The sequence below is a fragment of the Trichosurus vulpecula genome, chromosome 4 (assembly GCF_011100635.1).
Source record: "Trichosurus vulpecula isolate mTriVul1 chromosome 4, mTriVul1.pri, whole genome shotgun sequence".
NCBI classification, from domain to species: domain Eukaryota; kingdom Metazoa; phylum Chordata; class Mammalia; order Diprotodontia; family Phalangeridae; genus Trichosurus; species Trichosurus vulpecula.
Window position 1 is genome coordinate 42,804,611 of NC_050576.1, and position 20,500 is coordinate 42,825,110.

Here is a 20,500-nt window from a genome sequence, read left to right on the forward strand (position 1 = left end):
CATCAAGTACTAGACTTGGCCAGAATGACAAGCAAAGAGAGGAAGGCCACATTAAAACAAACCAAGAAACCCAATTCCCACTGAGGCATAAACCCTGGATTAGGAATCAGAGACCCAGGGCTTGAGTCCTAGCTTGGCTACTTACTTAAGTAACAAGGTCGTGAGTGACCTGTGTTGAATTTAATTTATTTGGCTATGAAAGGTAACAGTTTGGGTGGTAAGTTTCTTCCTGTGGAAACAGTAAAATAAAGTCTGGCCTTGATCATTATTACTATTTTAATTGTGTTCTGGAAGTCTACATGTGCATTGTTCAGCAGGCATTAATATTCAAATAAACCTAAAATACTTAATTAGATGAAGGTTACTTCCTGATCTGGGCCCCATTTCATTAAATGAAAAAATGGAGGGGTTGAATTAATAGTCTCTAAGGTGCCTCCCAGCTCTAAATTCTATAATAAAAATCTATTTTTTTTTCCCAGTCTCACTTCCAACTCATTTTCAAATTAATGTATCTGCTAGGTCCCATGCTGCAGGATAAGGATTCCATCAATTAATTACTATTACCTACCTCTCTCATGGTATTCTTACTAGTTATTTCTTTATTTGTCATTATTATTGTATTTCCTCCCTCTACTAGACTGTAAGTGCCTTGAGGGCAGGAACTATTCACGTCTGTATCATACTGTCTTGCATATATCAGGCCGAGATACTTGGGAAAGAGAACAGTGACTTCATTTTATTTTTCCTGGTTTTCCCTGTTATTGAACTTGAAAGGCCCTGAAGTCTCTATTTTAATGCCAAGTTTCCTTCTCCAGTAACTTGATGAAAAAAGACAACTACTAGCCTTTTAAATGAGCTTGTTTCAAGTTACCACATCTGTGCTAAGCAGTAATGAAGGCAGAACAGGCCTATAAAGAAGACAAGAGTGGCTGGGGCCTCAAGCAGAGAAGAAAACAGGTGGACAGTGCATGGGGATTTGTATTGGAAAGAAAAATCCAGTAAATTCAAGCTACAGACCCTCTCTTTGCCCCACTTCCCTGGCTGGGTAAGAGCACAATCAAATTTGTAGGCTTAAACACCAACTGCTGCACGCTGTTTATTTTCCAAAGAACAAAGGTCTGGGATCATAACAGGAACAGCTAAATTAACTTTAAGGCAAGGGCCTTCTTTAACTATGTATATGCTATTTGGCACTAAAGGCTAACAACAGGGAAAATCATGCCACCATACTTTAAATGTATCCTGGGGGTCCACGTTCAGCAACCATTACTGTTCCGATAGAACATAAACTATTTCATTACAGAGGCAGCAGCATCTGGAGGAAGCAATTCTGATCTCCTTTAGCAGGACATGAAGCATTTTCACATAGAGATTTTTAAGATTAGTATACTTGTTGAGGGTAAATTTTAATACCTAGCTTATTTATTGCATGTACTTAATATGATTTGGGGGGGGGGGGGCAGGGGGAGTCCAGATCTGGGATGTCATGGGGATAAGGAAATCACTTTAATGAACGCCTATCAGCAACTGTTCTGCAATTTAAGAGTTTTTTGAAGGTTGCCTGGGGCACCAAGAGGTCAAGTAACAAGCCCAGGGTCAAAACATCCATATGGATCAAGAATTGAACTCAGTGTTTCCTGAATCTAAGGCCAAGTCTCTATATATCAAACCCCATAGATTCTCTTAATGCTCTTAATTAAGAAAAAAAGAAAATGGAGGTTCTTAACCCTGCTAAGTGTGATGCTTAAAAAGAAATGGAACCCACTGCCATTCAAAGATCTAAGTAGTTCACAGCCAACATGTTACAGGATGAGTATTTATGAACCGATCCATTAAAAAAAGTGTCACAACTAGCATTCAGCAGGGCTGACAACTTCCAAAGATATTTCAACATAGTATATGTTCACCATTGGCACAAGACAAATGTTACAAATGATCTTCAAAGGGAGATATCTATCAGGACACCATTATACTGATATTTAAAATGTGACAGCACTTGGATGGGGCACTTTGTCTCTACAGTAATGCAAAGAATACCAAGTCTGGAGTCAGCCTAGTTTCAAATCCTGGCTGTGCTACTTATGACCTGTATGACCTTGGGCAAACCTTACTGGGCTTTCTATAAGATGAGGGGATTAGATAACCTCCAACATTTCTTCAAGCTTAGTCTATCCACTACAGAAAACTCCATTGTAATACGTTTTAGCCACATTAGGGATGCATTTTTCCCAACAACATTCTGTAGATGATAAAGTTGTGCTCATCTGACTTATTCATCTTAGGATATATGTCCCTTTCTCTTTTTGCTAACTCGACAATGCTTTCCCCCTAGTCCCTTCTGAAATGAGGCATACCCTCTGTAGAGTTTGTTCAACTCCTGCCTCCTATCCTGTCGCCAAAGGTGAAGTCTGATCAAGTCCTGGACAAACATTAAGGAAAAGGCAGCCTACTCTGAATAAAATAACCGTACAAATAAGTCAAAATGATTATGGGCCAACTTAACAACGCCAAGTCTTCCACCAGCAATACACGTGAGATTTTGAGCGCATCCACTGTCTACCGAAGCCTGCTGGGAGGATGTCAGTCGGTGTGAAGGCTATGGAAACATATTAAAACAGGACACGAAAGAGTTTTCCCTTCCCACTGGTTGTTTATTTTAATAGCATTTGCATCAGGAAATCAACTGAAACACTTCAACAACAGAAAGCTGGCACTGGATTAAGGAGAACAAGTGATTATCTTTCCAACAGAAGTGACAGAATGGTTTCAAGTTGGAATAGTAATTGCACAAATGAATCTGTGATGAGGGAGGGAGCAAGGGAGTGAGAAAGGAAGAGACAGAGAGAGGAGTGGACATCTTACAACATGGATTGTGAGGAAAAAAGGCACTATTCAGCTGTCTGTGTAGTTTTAAAATAAAAGTCACGAAGCACAATCCATGTTTCTCAAAGTTACATTCGATGCTGCTAGAGATGCTCCCACATCTGACTCTCACGACAAAAGGCAGGGAAATAGCATCAAGGAACCTGGGAGACAGCACTGATGCCTAAAGGACAGGTTTGGAAATGATGTGCTAGAAAGGCATCCTGATCAGGAGGACCTGTTGTATGAACAGTGCTGTGAATGTCACCAAACTGCATGGGCTTAACACACCAGATCATGTCTGTCCAGCTAGCCCATCCAGCATCATTCCAAGCCACTGGGCAGTAGTCAGAAGCTCCACTTTGAAGGAGCTAAGTTGGCAGTGAATTGGAAACAACAGGCCATTTCAGCAGACTGTGTGAGCCTTACCGTAGCCAGCATCACACACACAAACCATTTTTAATATCAGGGAAATTGATAAAAAAAAAATTCCTGTGAAGTGCCCCAGCACGACTTTCTGCAAAGGCAGACTTTTACAACATAAAGACAGGGGTGTGTCAACCTCTCAAGGGTGAGCCTCATGAAATGGGCCTATGAGATGCTTCTCACAAGCTGTGAATTGGAGGCCCACAGAGTTTTCATTCTGAAGACAGCAAATGGGAGTCTAGCTGAGTCCTAGAAATTTCATTAATGCAAAATTTGATTTAAAGTTCAAATAATAGGAATCCATTTTAGGAATTACCTGTTTATTTAAATTCTCTCATGTCTAAAGCTGCTTTGCAAAAAAGGAGGGAGAGAGAGGAGAGAAAGCAACAGAATATTATTGTCTATGGAACTAAGTTCTTCTTAATTATGCAAACAATGAGAAAATCATCTGCAATGTAAAAATGTGGTTTGTCACCAAAAAACACTAACAAGTTTAGTGATTTTTGTCAATGTCATTTATGTGACAAAGCAATTACGGATTTCAAATGACAAGATTTAACTGAAAAAAAAAAAAACCAAATGAAAATAAAACTAAAACGTATAAAGCAGATACTTTGAAAATACTCTGATTTTTTCATTAGATTAAATCTGATTATCAGGAATTCAGAGGCACCCAAATTCTGCAAATTGTATTATTGTTTACACAGGTGATATAAAAGTAATCCTTGTGCATTCTCTTTTATTTTTACTATTAGGTAAAGGGATATTTTACACATTAAAGCTAGGCAAAATCCATATGACCCTCCTCATCGGAGTTGAAAAGTCACACAAATTTATTGACGGCTGTCATTTTGGAACAATTAGAAAATAGAAGTTAAAACAATTTGAACAAAAAGGTTTCTTTTCCTCTCCTAGGAAATAAACATATATATGTATATAGACATACATATACACACATATATACATATAACGTATAACATTGTCTTTTAAAATGCAAAGTGGTTAATTCACTTCCATATATTAAAAAAAGTATCTCCCTATGGTCAAAAATACTGACAAGGAGCAGAGGCTGGAAAAAACCCACATTTGCCACTTTAAAAAAATACAGTATTGTTTCAGCAGTTGAGGGTACTTCATTTATTACAAATCTCGGTCCCCTGCTTTGGAATCATAAGGAAATCTGCAGCATTTGCAGAAACGGGCTGGCCTGGACCATGAGATGTCACTGAGTCCTCCTCCCCTAACTCCTGGCAGGACCATGCCTAAGTCATCCTGGACATATGATGCCACAAATGGCACCATTTTGAAAACTGTGTATTAGATCAGGGAAAGGAAGGAACTTACTTGAATGCAACCCAATCATCGAAATCTGTGAAACTGTGGCAGAAACCTTTTGGGTCCATAAGCTACCCTTTACATGGAAGTTAGGGCCTTTTCGGAGTACAACTCTTTGAAGCCACTGGAGTACTAGTTCATAATGATGCTTCTAATGCCATCAGGGGTGTTGCGGTTATATGAAAGAGCTGGTTCACCCCTGCATGCCCTCAGCTTGCCCTCTAGTCATGCGCTGCCCATCTGAAGGTTGTGAGCTAGCATTTATGTAAACTTTATGACAGATCCATCTTAGATCTGTTCCCGTTTAGAAATGAAGGTTTTCTTGGGGGAGGGGGGGCCCTATATTTTTTGTCTGTTGCCAAGGAAACAATTTGTGTGCCACATCTCCTGCCAATAAATAAATGGAAAATGAAACTAGTCAAAAATACCACGTACCCAGCAATGACTTCGCAGCATTCTGACATGATTAAATTTTTTTAAGTGTTTCTTTTCAATACCCTACCCCCTCCTGCATTTTTCCTTCACATGTCTTTGCAAGTTTTGTCCTGATTGCAGTACTCTTTTTTGACAGGAAAACATATTCTTTAGGGCAACATTCAAAATGCTTTCACATGATGGAGTGAGGCATTCCCTAGCCATGTTTACTTAAAACATTTTATCAGAAGGCTCCTTTTCCAAGATGGGGGAAGAGAGCTAATGGGGAACAGGGAAGTCAAACTCAGCAATACATATTTTAGAAATGGTAAACAGAAAAATATGCATTGATGATGACTGTACAACAAAACCGGAAAATCTTTCACATTCTGGATGACAAAATTGGTTTTATTCCCCCTGCCCTTCCCACAATCAGCTAACCATGTTTCGTTTACACTGGGCACCTCCTGAATCCAAACGGCTGTTTGTGAATCTTAATAGGTTTAAAAATCCTCCAGGTGATCTCACGTTTCAACAGCTGCCGAAACACGAAGTGCAAGACAATGGGGGAAGAATTCTACCCAACATGAATCAGGAGCAAGTTCAGGGTATTTCTTCCAAACAGCTTACAGATGGAGTCTTCTCCCTCTTTCCGCCACGGAATGGAGGATGAATGAATGGTGCAATATTTCATGTTACGAATGCTTTTTTTTTTTAGTAACTTCTATAATGACTTATGGTTCCACGGCGTTTTACAAGTTCCAAAGCGCTCTCACCAATTTTGTTGGATGCTCATGACAGCCCTATGAGGTAAGTAGGGGAGGTATTGTTATCCACATTTTATGGATGAGAAAATGGAGGCCCGTAGAGTTTGAGTGACTTGCCTACAGTCACACAGCTAGTGTTTCTGGAGCCAGGACCATAACCCACGCTATGGTCTGACTCTTGAGTCCAGGGCTCTTTGCACTATGACCTCCTGCTTCCACTTGGTCTGCCTGGTGCTTTCTGTATTAACATTCAGAATTGTTGAAGTGCATTTCAGTTATGTCCAACAGTCAGTTGACCCAAATGAGAAATAGAACAATAGATGGGATGATTTCACTTGACATAACAAAATTGGTGCAAAACCACTTTAAACTAGTTACTCATAGCCTTTTGGTCCAAATACATAAAATATGCGATATTTACAGCATTTGACTCCTTTGTAAATGCAATGCTTTAAAACACATTAAAAAGCACCTTAGTAAAAATATTCTACAGGTAAAAGTATAGAAGTAGTAGGAAAATCCCAACCATACCACAGCTCACCAGTAGTTATAATATGGAATCGCCAATGTATCCATTACAAATCATTTTGGGAGGAATAGATAATGCAGTTGCTTTTAACATCAATGCATAAGTCTGAACTAAAATAACATCCTTCTTTGATGAGTTTTCCCAACCATGGTTGGTAAGGAAATGGGGGTGGGGAATGGGGTTGGGAGAAATACTGTTTTGATTCTCTATCTGCTTACATTATTGGGTTTAATTCCTTCTTAACACTCACAATTGGATATTCTCTTTTTATTCAAACCTATATAAAAGTGGGCAAATCCAACAGCAGCAGCCACATTTCTCAGCAAACATTATTGGACATTCTAAGTTGACAGTATTCACAATAACAAAGTACGAGAGGCCAACCAGTCGTTAACACTATTCATTAGAGACCATATAGTCCAAATCTCCATGGGAAGGTGAGGGAGACAGATGGTTTCTTCTTTATGGATGTCTTGGGTGAAGACAACCGCTCTGAGAACCAAAAGCAGAGTAGTGGATACTTCTCTGAAATCTTACCATCAACTAGAACTCTGCTGTGTGTTAATTTTGGTAAACAAATGTGTAGTTTTCTTTAGACAAGAGGCTATTAGCCCAACCCAAAGGCTGGGCTGAAGAAAAGCTCTGAAGCTAAAGCTTCTTGGAAGGCTGATATCTCCAGTCGTCCACTTGCTTGATGTCCTTCATAGCCCAAATCTCAGCTCAAGAGTAAATCATCTCAAGGGCTTGCAGGCAATCTGGATTTGGGAACTGAGAACCAAGGAGGAGACGTGGTCAAACTTTAAGTCCATGGATCTGGTAGGAACATGGAGTTCTTAGTTCGATTTGGGGTAAATCTTTTCATAGAAAAAGTTCTGTGAAAGGATATACAGGTCCCCGTCTTTTTCCCGAACAGCATGGGCTCGGATGAACTGGAATTGTTCCAGGGCAAACTCATAGAACTCGTTCTCCATTTTCCAGATGTCAGACTGCTGCAACTTTGCAATGGTTTGTTTGGTGGGGAGCTTCTTCTCTGTAGTTTTCCTAAGATGAGATTTCTTTCCTACTTGCAAAAGCAAACAAAATTTAAAAAAAAATTAACTTATTTTTCCAAGAGAAAATAGGTCTCCCTTTCCTCCGCCCTACGCCTCGAATTCACTTCCCCTTCACTTCTTCCTCCTAAATTCCCTAATTTCCTTCGGAGCTCAACTCAAATACCACCTTTTAAATGAAGTTTTTTGATCTCTCTCTCCTCCAAATTACTCCATGTGTATGCACATATGTAAAATAGACATGCTATCTCTGACAGAGTCTAAGCTTCGTGAAGGTGGTGACTTTTATTTTTGTCTTGGTATCGCCAGTGCCTGGTAAAATGTTTTGTACAGTACGGATATTCAGTAAATGCTTATTAATTGATTGAAAAGACACAAAATGCCCATATCCTTGGAGATGAAGAAATACTTTAGGAAGACAATACAGGATTAAAGGGCCCAGGGTCATAGGACTTATTAATTAATGTCTCACAGTGCAGAAAGAATCAAGAAATGGTACCTATTGTATACCAGAGGCCCAGAATCCTTTGTTGATTTTCCTTGAGCCAGATAGGGTGTGTGGAGCCTTTTAAACCATTCCACATGCTAACTCTGATATAGTTGAAATGTGAAAATTCCTACTATAAATACGGAGGTATGAAAGAGGAGAAATTTAGTTGGAATCCCTCAGAATTCAACAGGTATCATTTCTTGCTTCTTTCTGCACTGACATGGCTCTTTCCTTTCAGCCTTCCTGTATATTTGTCATGGAATTCCATTATCTGTGTTGTGTTTTGTCCCCCTATAGAACTGTACCCTCTGGGAGGGGAGGGACAGTCTCTTTCCCTCAAGCATAGTGATCTGTATGCAGAAATGCTTAAAAAATATTTGTCCAATCAAGTTGAATAGTGATGGTTTCACCTTAACATTTGAGAATCTTCAGCAATACAAGTAAAGTGAGATGTGAGGAAGATCTTATTTTTTTTTAAACAATCACTGACATACCTGTCCGATAGAGTTCTGTGGCCCCCCTGAAGAAACGGGGCAGAGCTGCCTCCAGTAGCATGATAAAGTCTTCGAGCTCTTCAGTGACTCCTACTAAAAAGTATTCGTTAATCAGGTTATATTTGGCTTGATCCATGGCCCATCTGCTTCCCACATTCCTAAAACCAGAGAAAGGGAATTAGTACATACTTGTGAAACCAGCCAAGTACTTTTGATACCCTGACATACTAAGCCATGGAGAAGAAAACCCCGAATGTCATGCATAAGAAAATTCATTTCAAGGCACACTTGTATTTAGTTTCTCTTACCTAACTTTCCCATCTTCCCATTCTGTCTTGCCTTTGTCAATACTAAACCAGATGTCTAAGAAAGAGTTCTTTAAGAATTTTCCCCAAATTTGTGGATATTAGTAGATTAGTTAGTAAGGTTTGAGAATTTGTTTATTGCTCAAAATAATTCAGTTTCTAATGTCAGTTTTTCTATGACTTCCTAAGAAACAAAGAGATCAGTGTCCATATCACTCAGAGTTGCTTAGCAAGTGACCACCAGCAGAGATGGTCTGGGACAAAGGGATATATGGTCTGGCCCAAAGATTGCAGACTGGGAGTGGTGGTTCTGCCATTAACTGGCCCCAGGTTCTTGGTAGAGTTGGCCTGATGCTTTATCTGAAAAGAAGGAGAGCTTTCTTCTAGCTCTTAACACTCACGACCAAAAGATACTAGAGAACTCTGGCCTAGTTTTATTTGATAAAGTTGAGTGTGTGAATATCTCACATTGTTCTAGGAAAACAGATAAAACTGGGAAGGTCTTACTCCCCACACCTTAACTGCACCTTTTTTTTTTTTAAATTATGATTCCTCTGTACAGAAGGCAGTGGATGACTTTAATTAGCAAAGCACATTTAATAGTATCTCACAGAGGACTAAGAGAAGCAGAGAGGGTTTTAACAAGAACTTCTGGCTTTTGTGATTTTAGTTCTAAGTGGTTCTAAGAAAGATATTAACTGTGAATGTGTTACTATTGCTTCTTTTGTGTCCCATAAAAATGAATCTTCCAATCTCAAGTCGTAGCACACACTGAGTCTTTATTAGACCCACCTATCTTGGGAAATCTTCATCTGTTTTTATTAGCATCCTAAACCACCATGAACAATCATGATTTTTGCTAGTCATAAATACTTTAAATAGGAAAACCGTGCAAATAAGCATGCTGGGTTTGGTGACAGGAAGACGAATTCAAATTTCACTTCTGACACTTAGCTGTGTGACCATGTATGACAATAATAACTAACATTCATGTAGTGCCTACTATGTGCTACAGAACTGTCACTGATCATTATTAGCATGGTTACTATTGTCCGGTAGGCTCTGAAATGACTGAAATGTTGAGCCTTCCGAGGGTGAATGCTAACTGGCCTCTAACTAGAGCACAGCTGGCATGGTACAAAACACATATACAAATGGCATTCAAGCCAAGCTGCTTGGGGAACACAGTAAGCTTCCTTTCAAGGGAAACGCCTTTAAAAGGCTGCTAAACCCAATCTGTTACTCAGTCTTGTGTTCTTCTTCTCCTTCTGGGCTCCCACTGCTTTCCCCATATCTGTAGCATATTCAGATTTGTTCAGTGAGGCCTTCTGAGAACACAGCATTGGTCAGCAGCTAACTGAAGCCAACTCGATCTTCATACCAGCATTCCGAGCTGTGGCCACAGAAGAAAGGGATTTGTAGCCAGAGTTTCTCTGGAGCACAATCTGAGCCTCCCTCGGCCACGCATTCATCAAAAGTCTGGAACACAACAAAGGAGCATGAATGAACCACCAATCTGAGGCTGGCCTGTCAAACATCTTAAAGCGACTGGTTATGGAATGAATTTGGAGGGCAGAGGGGGAGACGAGGGAGGTAAGAAGGGAAAACAAAGACTGAAAAAGACACTGTAGTAAGAGATTCCATTTTTAAGAAATAACTATTATTAAAAAATGTCTTGGGTAACAATTAGTCCTTGGAATTAAAGAACCTAGTCATACTATTTTGTATCTTCTAACCCATGACTTAGGAAGACAGAGTTGAAAGCAAAGTTGCTGACGCATAACCACTTTTCGAGAAGACTGTATGGGATTAAAGTGGATTTATACTTCAGTCTCTATTTGTAAAAATAGGGATTGAGACTAGATTGATCTCTAAACTCTTTTCCAGCTTGAAATGCTATGCTTCTATGAACTCCGCATCTTTGCTGACATGGTTCCAAAGGACTGGCATGTTCTCATGCAATCAACCCTGCCTAGACTTTAGCTGTTGAAATCCTATTGATTAAGACTCAGTCAAATGCTGCTTCCTCAAAGAAGCTTTCTTTTAATCTCTTCAGTTGAAAATGACTGTCTATTCCTCAGAACTCCTACAGATTTTTCAACAAATGACTATGTGACATACAGAAAGCACCAGGTCTCCAGTCATGTTTTGGTACTTTCTTTTAGTTTTAAGCAGTCATTTCTTTAACGGTTCTTGGGCAGAATCTAGTGGAGTGTGGGTCATTTCTCCATGGCACCCTTAGCCACCCTTTTTACCACTAGTTGTGTTTATTCTCACACCTCTGGTCAAAAGGGTCCTGAAGGTGGGGGGGAGGGGATGCATCAGGCCTCCTTCTTGCAGCTCCCCAATGCCTCTCTGAATGTCTTCCTTTGCTGTCCTCACTCAGTAACACCTCTTCCTTAAGAGTTTTGCTGAATTCAAATTGATCATTCAGTCCAAATCCTAATGGCAGTTACCTGTGGAGCCCCTACTCATTCTCCCTCCTTTCTCAAGGAGTTCAGCAGCTGGCTCCCAGCCTTCCTATCTGGCCCAACCCCTGCCCTTAGGATTAGTGGACTTTACCATGCCTGTAGATGTCTCCTCAGCTCCCATGACCTACTCTTCCATTGCACATCAGCCATACACCAGGAGGACCACACCCTTATCTCACCATTATCTACAAGTGTTCTACTTTACCAATCAAAACGAGATTATTCCATCTCTCCTTAAGTCATAACCCCCCATCTGTCTACTCTTTGCCCTCCCTAGGACATCGAACCAACCAGCTAGTATTTACTTGTTGCTGTCATATCATACACTGTGCTGGGTGCCAGAGATTTGAGCATAAAGAACGAAACAATTCCTTCTCAAATCCGTCCTTCCCTTTTGTTCTCTTCCAAGCTATTATCTTTATCTAACCCCACCTTGTAATCTCCCTGTCTGTGTCTCAGGCCTTCTTCTATCAGAGACATCACCAGCTTTCTCACATTTCTATTCATTTCTCCTGAGCTCCTGAGTCATATATATACAATTCCCTACTGAATATAACAAAGTGGATGTTCCGCAGATACCTTAAATTCTATACGTCCCAAATGGAACACATTATCTTTCCTTCAAAATCCACCCCCTTCTAAACACCCCTATTTCTGTCAAGAGGACCACTAGCCTTGGCATTACCTTTAAGTATGCACGTTTCTTCATTCCACACATCCAACCAGTTGTTAATCATGTCATTTATAAATTTCTCCAATTTTCTCTATACTTACATGGCCACAAACCTGGTTCAGGCCCTTATCACCTCTCACCTGAACATCTGCGATATCTTCCTAATGGCTTCCTACCTCTGATCTCTTTACTTTCTAATATATAGTCCACTCTTCTGCCAAACTGATTCCTCTCAAGTATAGGTCTGATCATATCACTCCTTTATTCAATAAACTCAAGCAGCTATTACTTCAAGGTACAAAGAAAAGCTCCCTATTTGAAGTCCTTCATGACCTAGCTCCAACTGAATTCTCCAACCTTGTGAGACTCCTTTTCCCCACACTCGACAAGCCATCGTAGCTGGCCTTCTTCCTGCTTTTGCTCACACTTGTCTTTTTTGCCTTCACACTGACTGCCCCTCTTGCATGGAACAGTTCTACCTCCTAACCTTCATCTTTTTGGAATCTCTAGTTTCCTTCTAGTTCCTTCAAGCACCACATTCTACATGAAGCTTTTCTTGATTGTCCAAATGTTAATGCCCTCCCCAAAATGTATCTTATGCATATTATATATATATATATATATATGTACACACACACACATATATATATATGCATACACACACATACATATATACACACTTAATTGTATAGATGCTGCTTCCTGATCAAATATAAGTTCTGTTTTATTTTTGTTTTTGTACCTTTGGTGTCTAGCAAATAGTAGGCATACTTAATACATGAGGGTTGACTAATTGTGCTCAACATTACCATTTTTTTCTTGGATGCCTTCATCATTCAGCTTACCCTTATCAGTAATGAGTACCAGAAAATTCTTCCCATAAGGAAGGGCTTGGTGGTACCATATCTACCCAAACTGGTTCCTCCTCATTAGCTCCCCTCTTTTGTTAATAGTATCATCAAATGAGGATCACATTGCTACCACTCCGGTCCAAGTTCTTGTTACTTCATGCTTGGAATGCTATAACTGCCTCCTAATACCTTTCATCCCTTCTCCACACTGTAGCCAGATTCATCTTACTAAAATAAGGCTTTTAGAATATCACTGCCCTACTCAAAACTTACAAAGACTTGCATTCACAGTTTTAGAGGAACTTAGATTTCCAGGCCATCCACAATTTGCTTCCAACACGTTTTTCCAATCCCATTCCTACAAACACTCTCCACTCTAGAAAGACTGGTCTGCTTAATAGCTCCCCAAACATGCCGTGGCCATTAGATCCTCTGTACCAATTCTCACAACATCCTCTCCCCTCTAGCCAAGTACTACCTGTGAAGGGAAAGAGAGGTTGCATTGTCCTCCCTCTGCCCAATCTATCATGCAGGGATGTCCCTTCTTTGCCCCTCCCCTCCAATATTTATTATCATTTATTATACTGCTTCCTGGAAGCTCCAGAATCATTGCCATCGACTGCTATTTAAGCTGTGGACATAGTAAAAACAAAATAAACATCTGTTGCATGGATCAATAAATCTGGATAAATATACAACCATTGACATGAATATATGGTAAGGATCTTTTCATGAGCAATGATTATGGTTCTTTAAGGTATGTTTAAGCTCCAATAATGTATGAATCTATAAATTGAAGGAATAATTTCAAAGTACAGAGGGATAAAATAATAAGATTACCTCCTTAAGAATTTTAATAATGTTCCTTTCAAAACTGTCCTGAATTCTCTAAGTCCATATGAAAAAAGAAAGAAATCCTAGATTTTTTTTTTTAATGAAACAAACATTTTCCTTAGAACCTGATTTATGCATTCTGCCAGTTGGGTCTGACTTCAGCTGCCGGCCCTTTAAAACGATGTTTTATGATCCTTTATGTTGAGTCGTGTCTGATAAAATAAAAAACATATCTATCTATCTACATACCATGTTCCAATTTCCATGTAGTCTCTGGCCCACTGAACTGAGAAGTTGATAAACTTGAAGGTTTTTGATTCCAGGCCTATCCAATTTCAACTAGTCTCTAGATTATCCCATTTGCCTCTGAAGCTCAGAAGATGGGCTCTGCTTCCTTTATCTGATTGGAGTCATATAGAATGTAATAAATAATAAAAAGCAATGGCAGGGGAACTCATCATCTCCACGACCTTCATTTTTTTGATTGATTCAAAGAAATTGAAAAGATTTCTCCCCAATATAGGAAGGTAGGCTATTAAAAGAGGCAGAAGCAATGAAGGTTTATGCCAAAGTTTTTATATTGTTAATTAAGATGAAGGTAATTTTGGAAATTAAAATATTTTCTGCTGGTGTCAAAGATGTCATTTATTGATAACTGGAAGAGTACAAATGATGGTTATTTGGTTCACATTCTTACAATAACCTATTTTCATGCTACTGAAATACTAGAGAAGATAAATGAAAACCCACAAATAATTTCCCAAATGCTTTTTTTTGGCCAATAATTCCAAACCTTTGACTCTTCTAAATGTTGTGTTAAATTGGCTAAAACAGGGCAAAATGAGTTTGTAGGTGTGGTTTTTACTTCCTTTCTTGGTTCCTTGCCATCTTTGGTGGGGAGGGGCCCTTCCTAACTCCCCTTGGAAATGTATAAAGCCTTCCTTGACTCCCTCATTACTAAGGCTCCTATTATTTTGCATTTACTTACCTGAATACATGTTCTATTATTCGCACCCCCCATAGAATATAAGTTCTTTGAGGACAGGAACTGGCCATTTTTTGTTGTTGTTGTTTTTGCATGCTCAGTAACCAACATACAAATGGAGGCTTAATATATTTTTTGCTATTAATTGGACAATGACAGAGAGTGTAAGTCAAAATAAAACATGAATAATTAAGGGCTAATTGAATGTGTCTGAATATATCAGAACATAGTTATACAACCATGTCTTGTCTACAACATATTCACAGTTGATGAATAAAACTAGTATATTCCATCTGAAACCAAATGAGTACACTACCATCTTAAACCACATAGAACTTGACTTAGACACTCATTAACCAAGATGACACGTGCAGAATCTAATCAGAGAATCTATCACTTAGGATACCTCTTCTTCTCTGAATATACCACAAGAGGAAAATGTCACTCAAATGACTATCTACTCCAAATCATCTATTTCCTCCAGGCTTCACTAAAAGATTAGTCAATTCAGAGAAAGAAATTTTTCTAAGTATTTTTTCCCCTCTTGAAATGTTTAAAAAAACCCAACAAAATAAAGACTCTCTTTCCTCTAGTACAGTAACCAGCCGACTCTACCAGGAAAAGAAAGGGCTAACATCAAACATGTGATCAGCTTTTTCAGCTAGTAAATCTGGCTCTTTTTTATAGAGAGAAATTCCATCCAAACAGTTTTTAAAGTTGTATGAACCATGATATTCAATAAATGGAAAGTACAACTGACAGGCAAGGAAATTTAAAAGCCTTTGCCGTTTTATGAGATGAGGCCGTCTATTGTTTGTCAGGCGGGCAGTGAAGAGCCCTGGTGGGAGGAAGTGAGCCAGCTGATTTGGGTGCTACCTAATAGGGACTGTGGGGAGATGAACAGATAAAGGGGAGCTGAAGAGAACTCAGACAATCACACAGTGCACAGAAGCCCAGAAGGAGGTACCTGCAAGGTAGAAGAGGGATCAGATGCATAAAAAGGGCCTATCTCTGCCTCAGGGACACAGAGCCAAGGAATGCATAAAAATATAATAAATATTTGTCTATTATCCCTATTTTCTAGTCTTACTTGGGGTGCAAAATTAGGCTAAGAAGGATAAATGGCGATGGGTATTTCTGCTTCAGTATTAGCCATGGTGGGCCCTTCCTCCTCCTCCCCGATTCTCTCTTGGTCTTACTTCCTTCATAGGTCAGTCCCCTGTGGCACTGTTTCTATCAGCTCATTTCTCTCTTAAAATGTGTTCCTACAGTATATTTCCAGTGAAGTCTTCCTTTGATGCCTGGGTTCTTAAAGGGCAGGGCAAGGCAATTCTGGGAGGTTCCACCCAAGTTCCAAAGGCTTTGAGTATGGTTCCAATGGCAGGCCACATGGCTGAGGTCCAGCCTTGCTAAGTTCCCTTCTAGGCTGGATTCCTGGCAATGATTTTTTTTTTTTTGGTTAAAGCAATTCCCAATGATAGCTTATTTAAGTTGTGAAAGGTTGTGGTCTATGTACCCACAAGTACAGACCCATGAAAGAGAAGTATTGTAACTTCATATCATCAAGATGCTTTGATTCAAAGTGATTGGAGGGCAGAGCCAAGAACTCCAAAACCTCCATTTTAAGGAGGGGTCTTGGCACAGACATCTGCTCATTTCCAACCTGGCTATACCTCTTTGGGACTTCTTTGTTTACTACTACTCTGACCATCTACTTCTGTGAGTGTTAGCCCTGGCCAGAAGTGAGTTAACTGAAGCATCACTTGGAGCACCGGTTAGATATTCTAGCTTCACTGAAAAGGTAGGGATCTGCCACTGAATACAGAGGAGCCTAGAGAAGCTGGCCGGTAAGGGCAGGGGAAGCCAGGGAATGAATGGCCAGGACTGCTTTCCTACGTGAAGAAAATTTTATTATAGGGTCAAAGGGGTGAATACCTGGAAGGGAGCCTAACAAATGCTACAGACAGATATTCAGCAGTGTCATACACTAGATTATCAAGTAACCAGCACCACAAATGATATTTTTACTAAGAGCTTTGGATAGTTAATACTTGAGATTATATAGGAGAATATAGGAAACGAAATATGTTGGTATATACAGCCAGATTCAAGCCATAGAAATCTAGGAGTTGCTTAAGATATTAGGTAACCAGAAAAAAGGGGTCCTAAGTTCATGAACTATGGCAAAACTGAGTCTGTTCTTCAGTCGTGTCAGTCATGTCTGACTCTTAATACCCCATCCGGGGTTTTCTTGGCGAAAATACTGGAGTAGTTTGCTATTTCCTTCTCTAGCTCATTTTACAGAGGAGGAAACTGAGGCAAACATGGTGAAGTAACTTGCCCAGGGTCACACAACTGGTACGGGTCTGAGGCTAGACTGGAACTCAGGAAGAGGAGTCTTCCTAATTCCAGGCCTCGAGCTCTATCCACTGTGCCACCTAGCTCTCCAAAACTGAGTATGGGGCCTTGAAAATAACAAAGGCCTTCCAATCCCTTTCTTAGTTGTATATTTTCAGCTTATCATGTTTTGGTCTGATTGCTTTTGAATAGTTACTCCAAACATCTTTAAAGAAATTTGCAGAGAAAAATATTCCAAGTTAGAGAACTTAACTTCAATCACAAACCCTCCTAAAGCAAATTTCTGACTCTCCAGAACAATATACAAAAGCAACCAGACTAAAAATGTATACATACATGAAAGATGACATGTATATATGAAATGTAATTAACAAGCAAAATAATTTAACATAGATATACATGACATGTATGTATTAAATATATATGTGAAATATAATCAACGAGCAAGGGACTTTAATAGCCTTGTGCTTTGCATGCATCCAGTGCTCTAACGTCTTCAATAGATGATTTAAAAAATGATGATCACTGAAATTCTAATTAAGACAAAGACTTGGCTTTTTTAAAAATATAAAAAGCTCTAGCATGGATCTTTTGGGGGAAAAAAAGGTTGCTTGGAGTCATGCTAAAGTTAGCGTGGTCCTCTGTCAGACCACAAGAAAAAGATAACTTCATATGTGACCTTTCAACTGAGAGTTCTACCTGATCTAGCACATTATAATAAACTTAGTACCCCAGATTAGCAAAATTAGATAAAAGTGAAAAATGAAATTCTGATTCTTCACATACACAACTCCTATCAGTGACAGTGAGAAAAAACACATATGAATAATGCCTGAGTGCTGTTACCTACCAAATCTCAGAACAAGGGGAGGCTTTGCTAGCATACGGGCAGATACTCTAGGGAGGAGATATGTAAAGAGAAAAAAATCCCAGACGACGTGAAGGCATGGAAGGGTCGCACTATGAAGATGAGGATGGCTTTGACCCACAGCTCAGTGTCTGTGCTGCTTGGAAGGAGTTGGAGCGGGCTTTACGGACAGCCATGCCTCTGTGAGATGGAATCCTGGAATCCTAGAATCCCGCCTCCTAGGGGATCCTATCCAGGAGGTCGAGGGAATCACTTGGCACGGCTCTCCAGGTGTTGGAGGCGGCCGTGGGAAGTGGGTGTCACTAATTCTGGACCCCCTAAAACCTCGTTGCTTCCATTTGCAAAATAAACACGTCCCAAAGTGAAGTGTTCTCAGCTCATCATGATTCTTGCTGTTGCTGACATGTAAAGTAATAGGATGGGGTCGCGGTCTTTCGAGGGCTTCTGATCATATTACAGGTTGATGCCATCTGACTATAACCTGGTACCCAGAGGTCAACACCTTTTTTGCCAAAGTAATCAGCCATCTCAATATCATATTATGAAGCTACTCAAATGAGAGAATATCTGTGAAATACCTAGTACAGTGCCTGACACTATGCTAATAAGCCTAATAGATGCTTGTTCACTCTTCACCCCCATTCGTAACATTTAAAAATAAAATTAATGAATATGTACATCAGAGCTGTCCAACCTTAGGTTTTTATTGAAACAATAGACAATACATTTTGATTTGCCATTTTAGCGAGAGCTCTGCGGTAGCTCGGCTTCATTTACTAAAGCATTTATGTAAATTTCTATGCTTGTAGGTGGCTGCATAAATTGCACTGCCGGCCACATGGGGCCCACAGGCCGCATCTTGGACAGCCCTGATGTCCATCATAAGAATCCGTAAAAGATTCTATCATTAAGTAGCATTAGCTGGATTTTCCAAAAGTGAGGCTTGCTTAGTCCATCTCATTTTAAGTGTTTTGAATGATTTGTTCATGAAATACTTTGGGTCTGGAAAAATATTCCTATATCCCAAAGTGCTAGTCTCTCAGGAGGTCTATGGTTATGGAATGGATATATGAATAAAAGAGGCTTCTGGGGAATTTTAGAACAAAATACAGGTGACTACATCCGGTTTTGGGCAGCTAGCTGGCACAGTAGATGGAGTCAGGAAGACTCATCTTCTTGAGTTCAAATCTGGCCTCAGACACTGACTAGCTGTGTGACCCTGGCCAAATCACTTCACTCCTTTTGCCGCAGTTTCCTCATTTGTAAAGTCAGTTGGAGAAGGAAATGGTAAACCCCTCCAGTATCTTTGCCAAGAAAACCCCAAATGGGGTCATGAAGAGTCCGACAGGACTGAAAAAATGACCGAACAACGGTAATACCCAGTTTCAAACTAACAAGCTGTTTTATGTAGTAAGTTATTCTGATGTAATAAATTATACCTCAGCACATCAAAAGATTTCATTTTTGTGGGTACTGTTCTCTTCCACTGAAACAGATCACAATTATCTGATACTTTAGAAGGAGATTTCTCATGAGTTGATATAGCCAAAAAGATTCTTCACCTGGTGGCCAGCTAACCTGAGAGTGAGCCTGGCCTCTGGACTACACATCTACAGCCTGCTGCCAAGTGTGAATCAAATTTGTTTCTGCCAGGGATTGAGTTCTGCTGACTTTGCCTTCTAGGAATGCAAGAGCATTACAGCTTGCAGGCTGGCAAAGACGGCCAAAGGCAGGAACAGTCAGTGCTGGAGCTCTTGTGGAAAGCTGGGCACACTGTTGGGAGAGCTCGAGTATTAGTTCAACCAATCCATTAATAATTTGGAATTATGCTAAGACAGCGCCTACACTTGCCCATTCCCTGTGAACCAGAGGTCTCCCTGCGAAGGACATACCACGAGGAGGACAAAGACGGAAAGGCCCTGTGGACAACAAAACATTTGCGGCAGCAGAGAACTAGAAAGAAAATGCCCATTAATTAGAGAGTGGACAAATTGTGCTATGTGACTATAAGGAGATGTGGCTGTGTCCTAAGGGGTGATCAACTGAAGGACCATGGAGAAGCATGAGAAGACTCAGGCAAACTGAGAAGCTCCAAGACAGAGGCGGGGAACCTGTGGCTTTAAGGCCAAAAGGATTTGCTCTGTAAAATTTGGATTCAGTCAAAAGGCTGCACTCAAGGACCTAGAAGGCCACTTGTGGCCTTAAGACTGCAGGTTCCCCACCCCTGCTCTAAGCAAAACCCAGAAAAGAATCTACACAATAAACACAATAATGTAAACAAACAACAACAAATATTAAACTGGACATTTTAGAACGATAAACTAGGCCTAAAGAAGAGAGGAGGGAATATTCCTCCTTCCGCTCTGTGCAGAGGTGGGGGGCTACGGGCATGGAACACGTAGCACTTATGTCAGACTTTGCGGGTATGTTGTCCAGTTGCTTAACTGTTTTTTTCCTCTACTCTTTACTCTCTGTTAGAAGGAATGGCTCTCTGGGTGGGAAAAATACATTTGGACATGAAAGTGATGTAAAAACAAAAGTAAATCGAACCCTGCCCCCCTCCCTGGGCAATTCTAGGCTACTCCCATACCGTGATAAAGCACCAAAGCAGGCCTTCGGATATAAGAACAATTTTATAATGTATGATTGTATGGAACACCACAGCTTCATGCGTCACACAGTTTGGGAAATGCTAATTTACATTTTGTTTCTATTATTTCTGTGTTATATAAGTTTATCACCAGATTGTTTCAGTTTTTAGGAAGAAAATATATAAGTCTGCTAAGACT

The 20,500-nt window shown here is 40.0% G+C and overlaps 1 protein-coding gene across 1 annotated transcript in view; it reads right to left on the reverse strand.

Annotated features, from left to right (window-relative positions):
* Positions 1-2,630: 2,630 nt before the first annotated feature.
* Positions 2,631-20,500, reverse strand: part of HS2ST1 (heparan sulfate 2-O-sulfotransferase 1) — a 226,120-nt gene continuing 208,250 nt past the window's right edge. The window contains exons 5-7 of the mRNA XM_036753980.1: positions 10,053-10,150; positions 8,367-8,524; positions 2,631-7,393 (exon numbers count right to left, since the gene is read on the reverse strand). Coding sequence (XP_036609875.1) covers positions 7,167-7,393; positions 8,367-8,524; positions 10,053-10,150 — 483 coding nt within the window. The 3' untranslated portion in view covers positions 2,631-7,166. The remainder of the gene's footprint in view (positions 7,394-8,366; positions 8,525-10,052; positions 10,151-20,500) is intronic.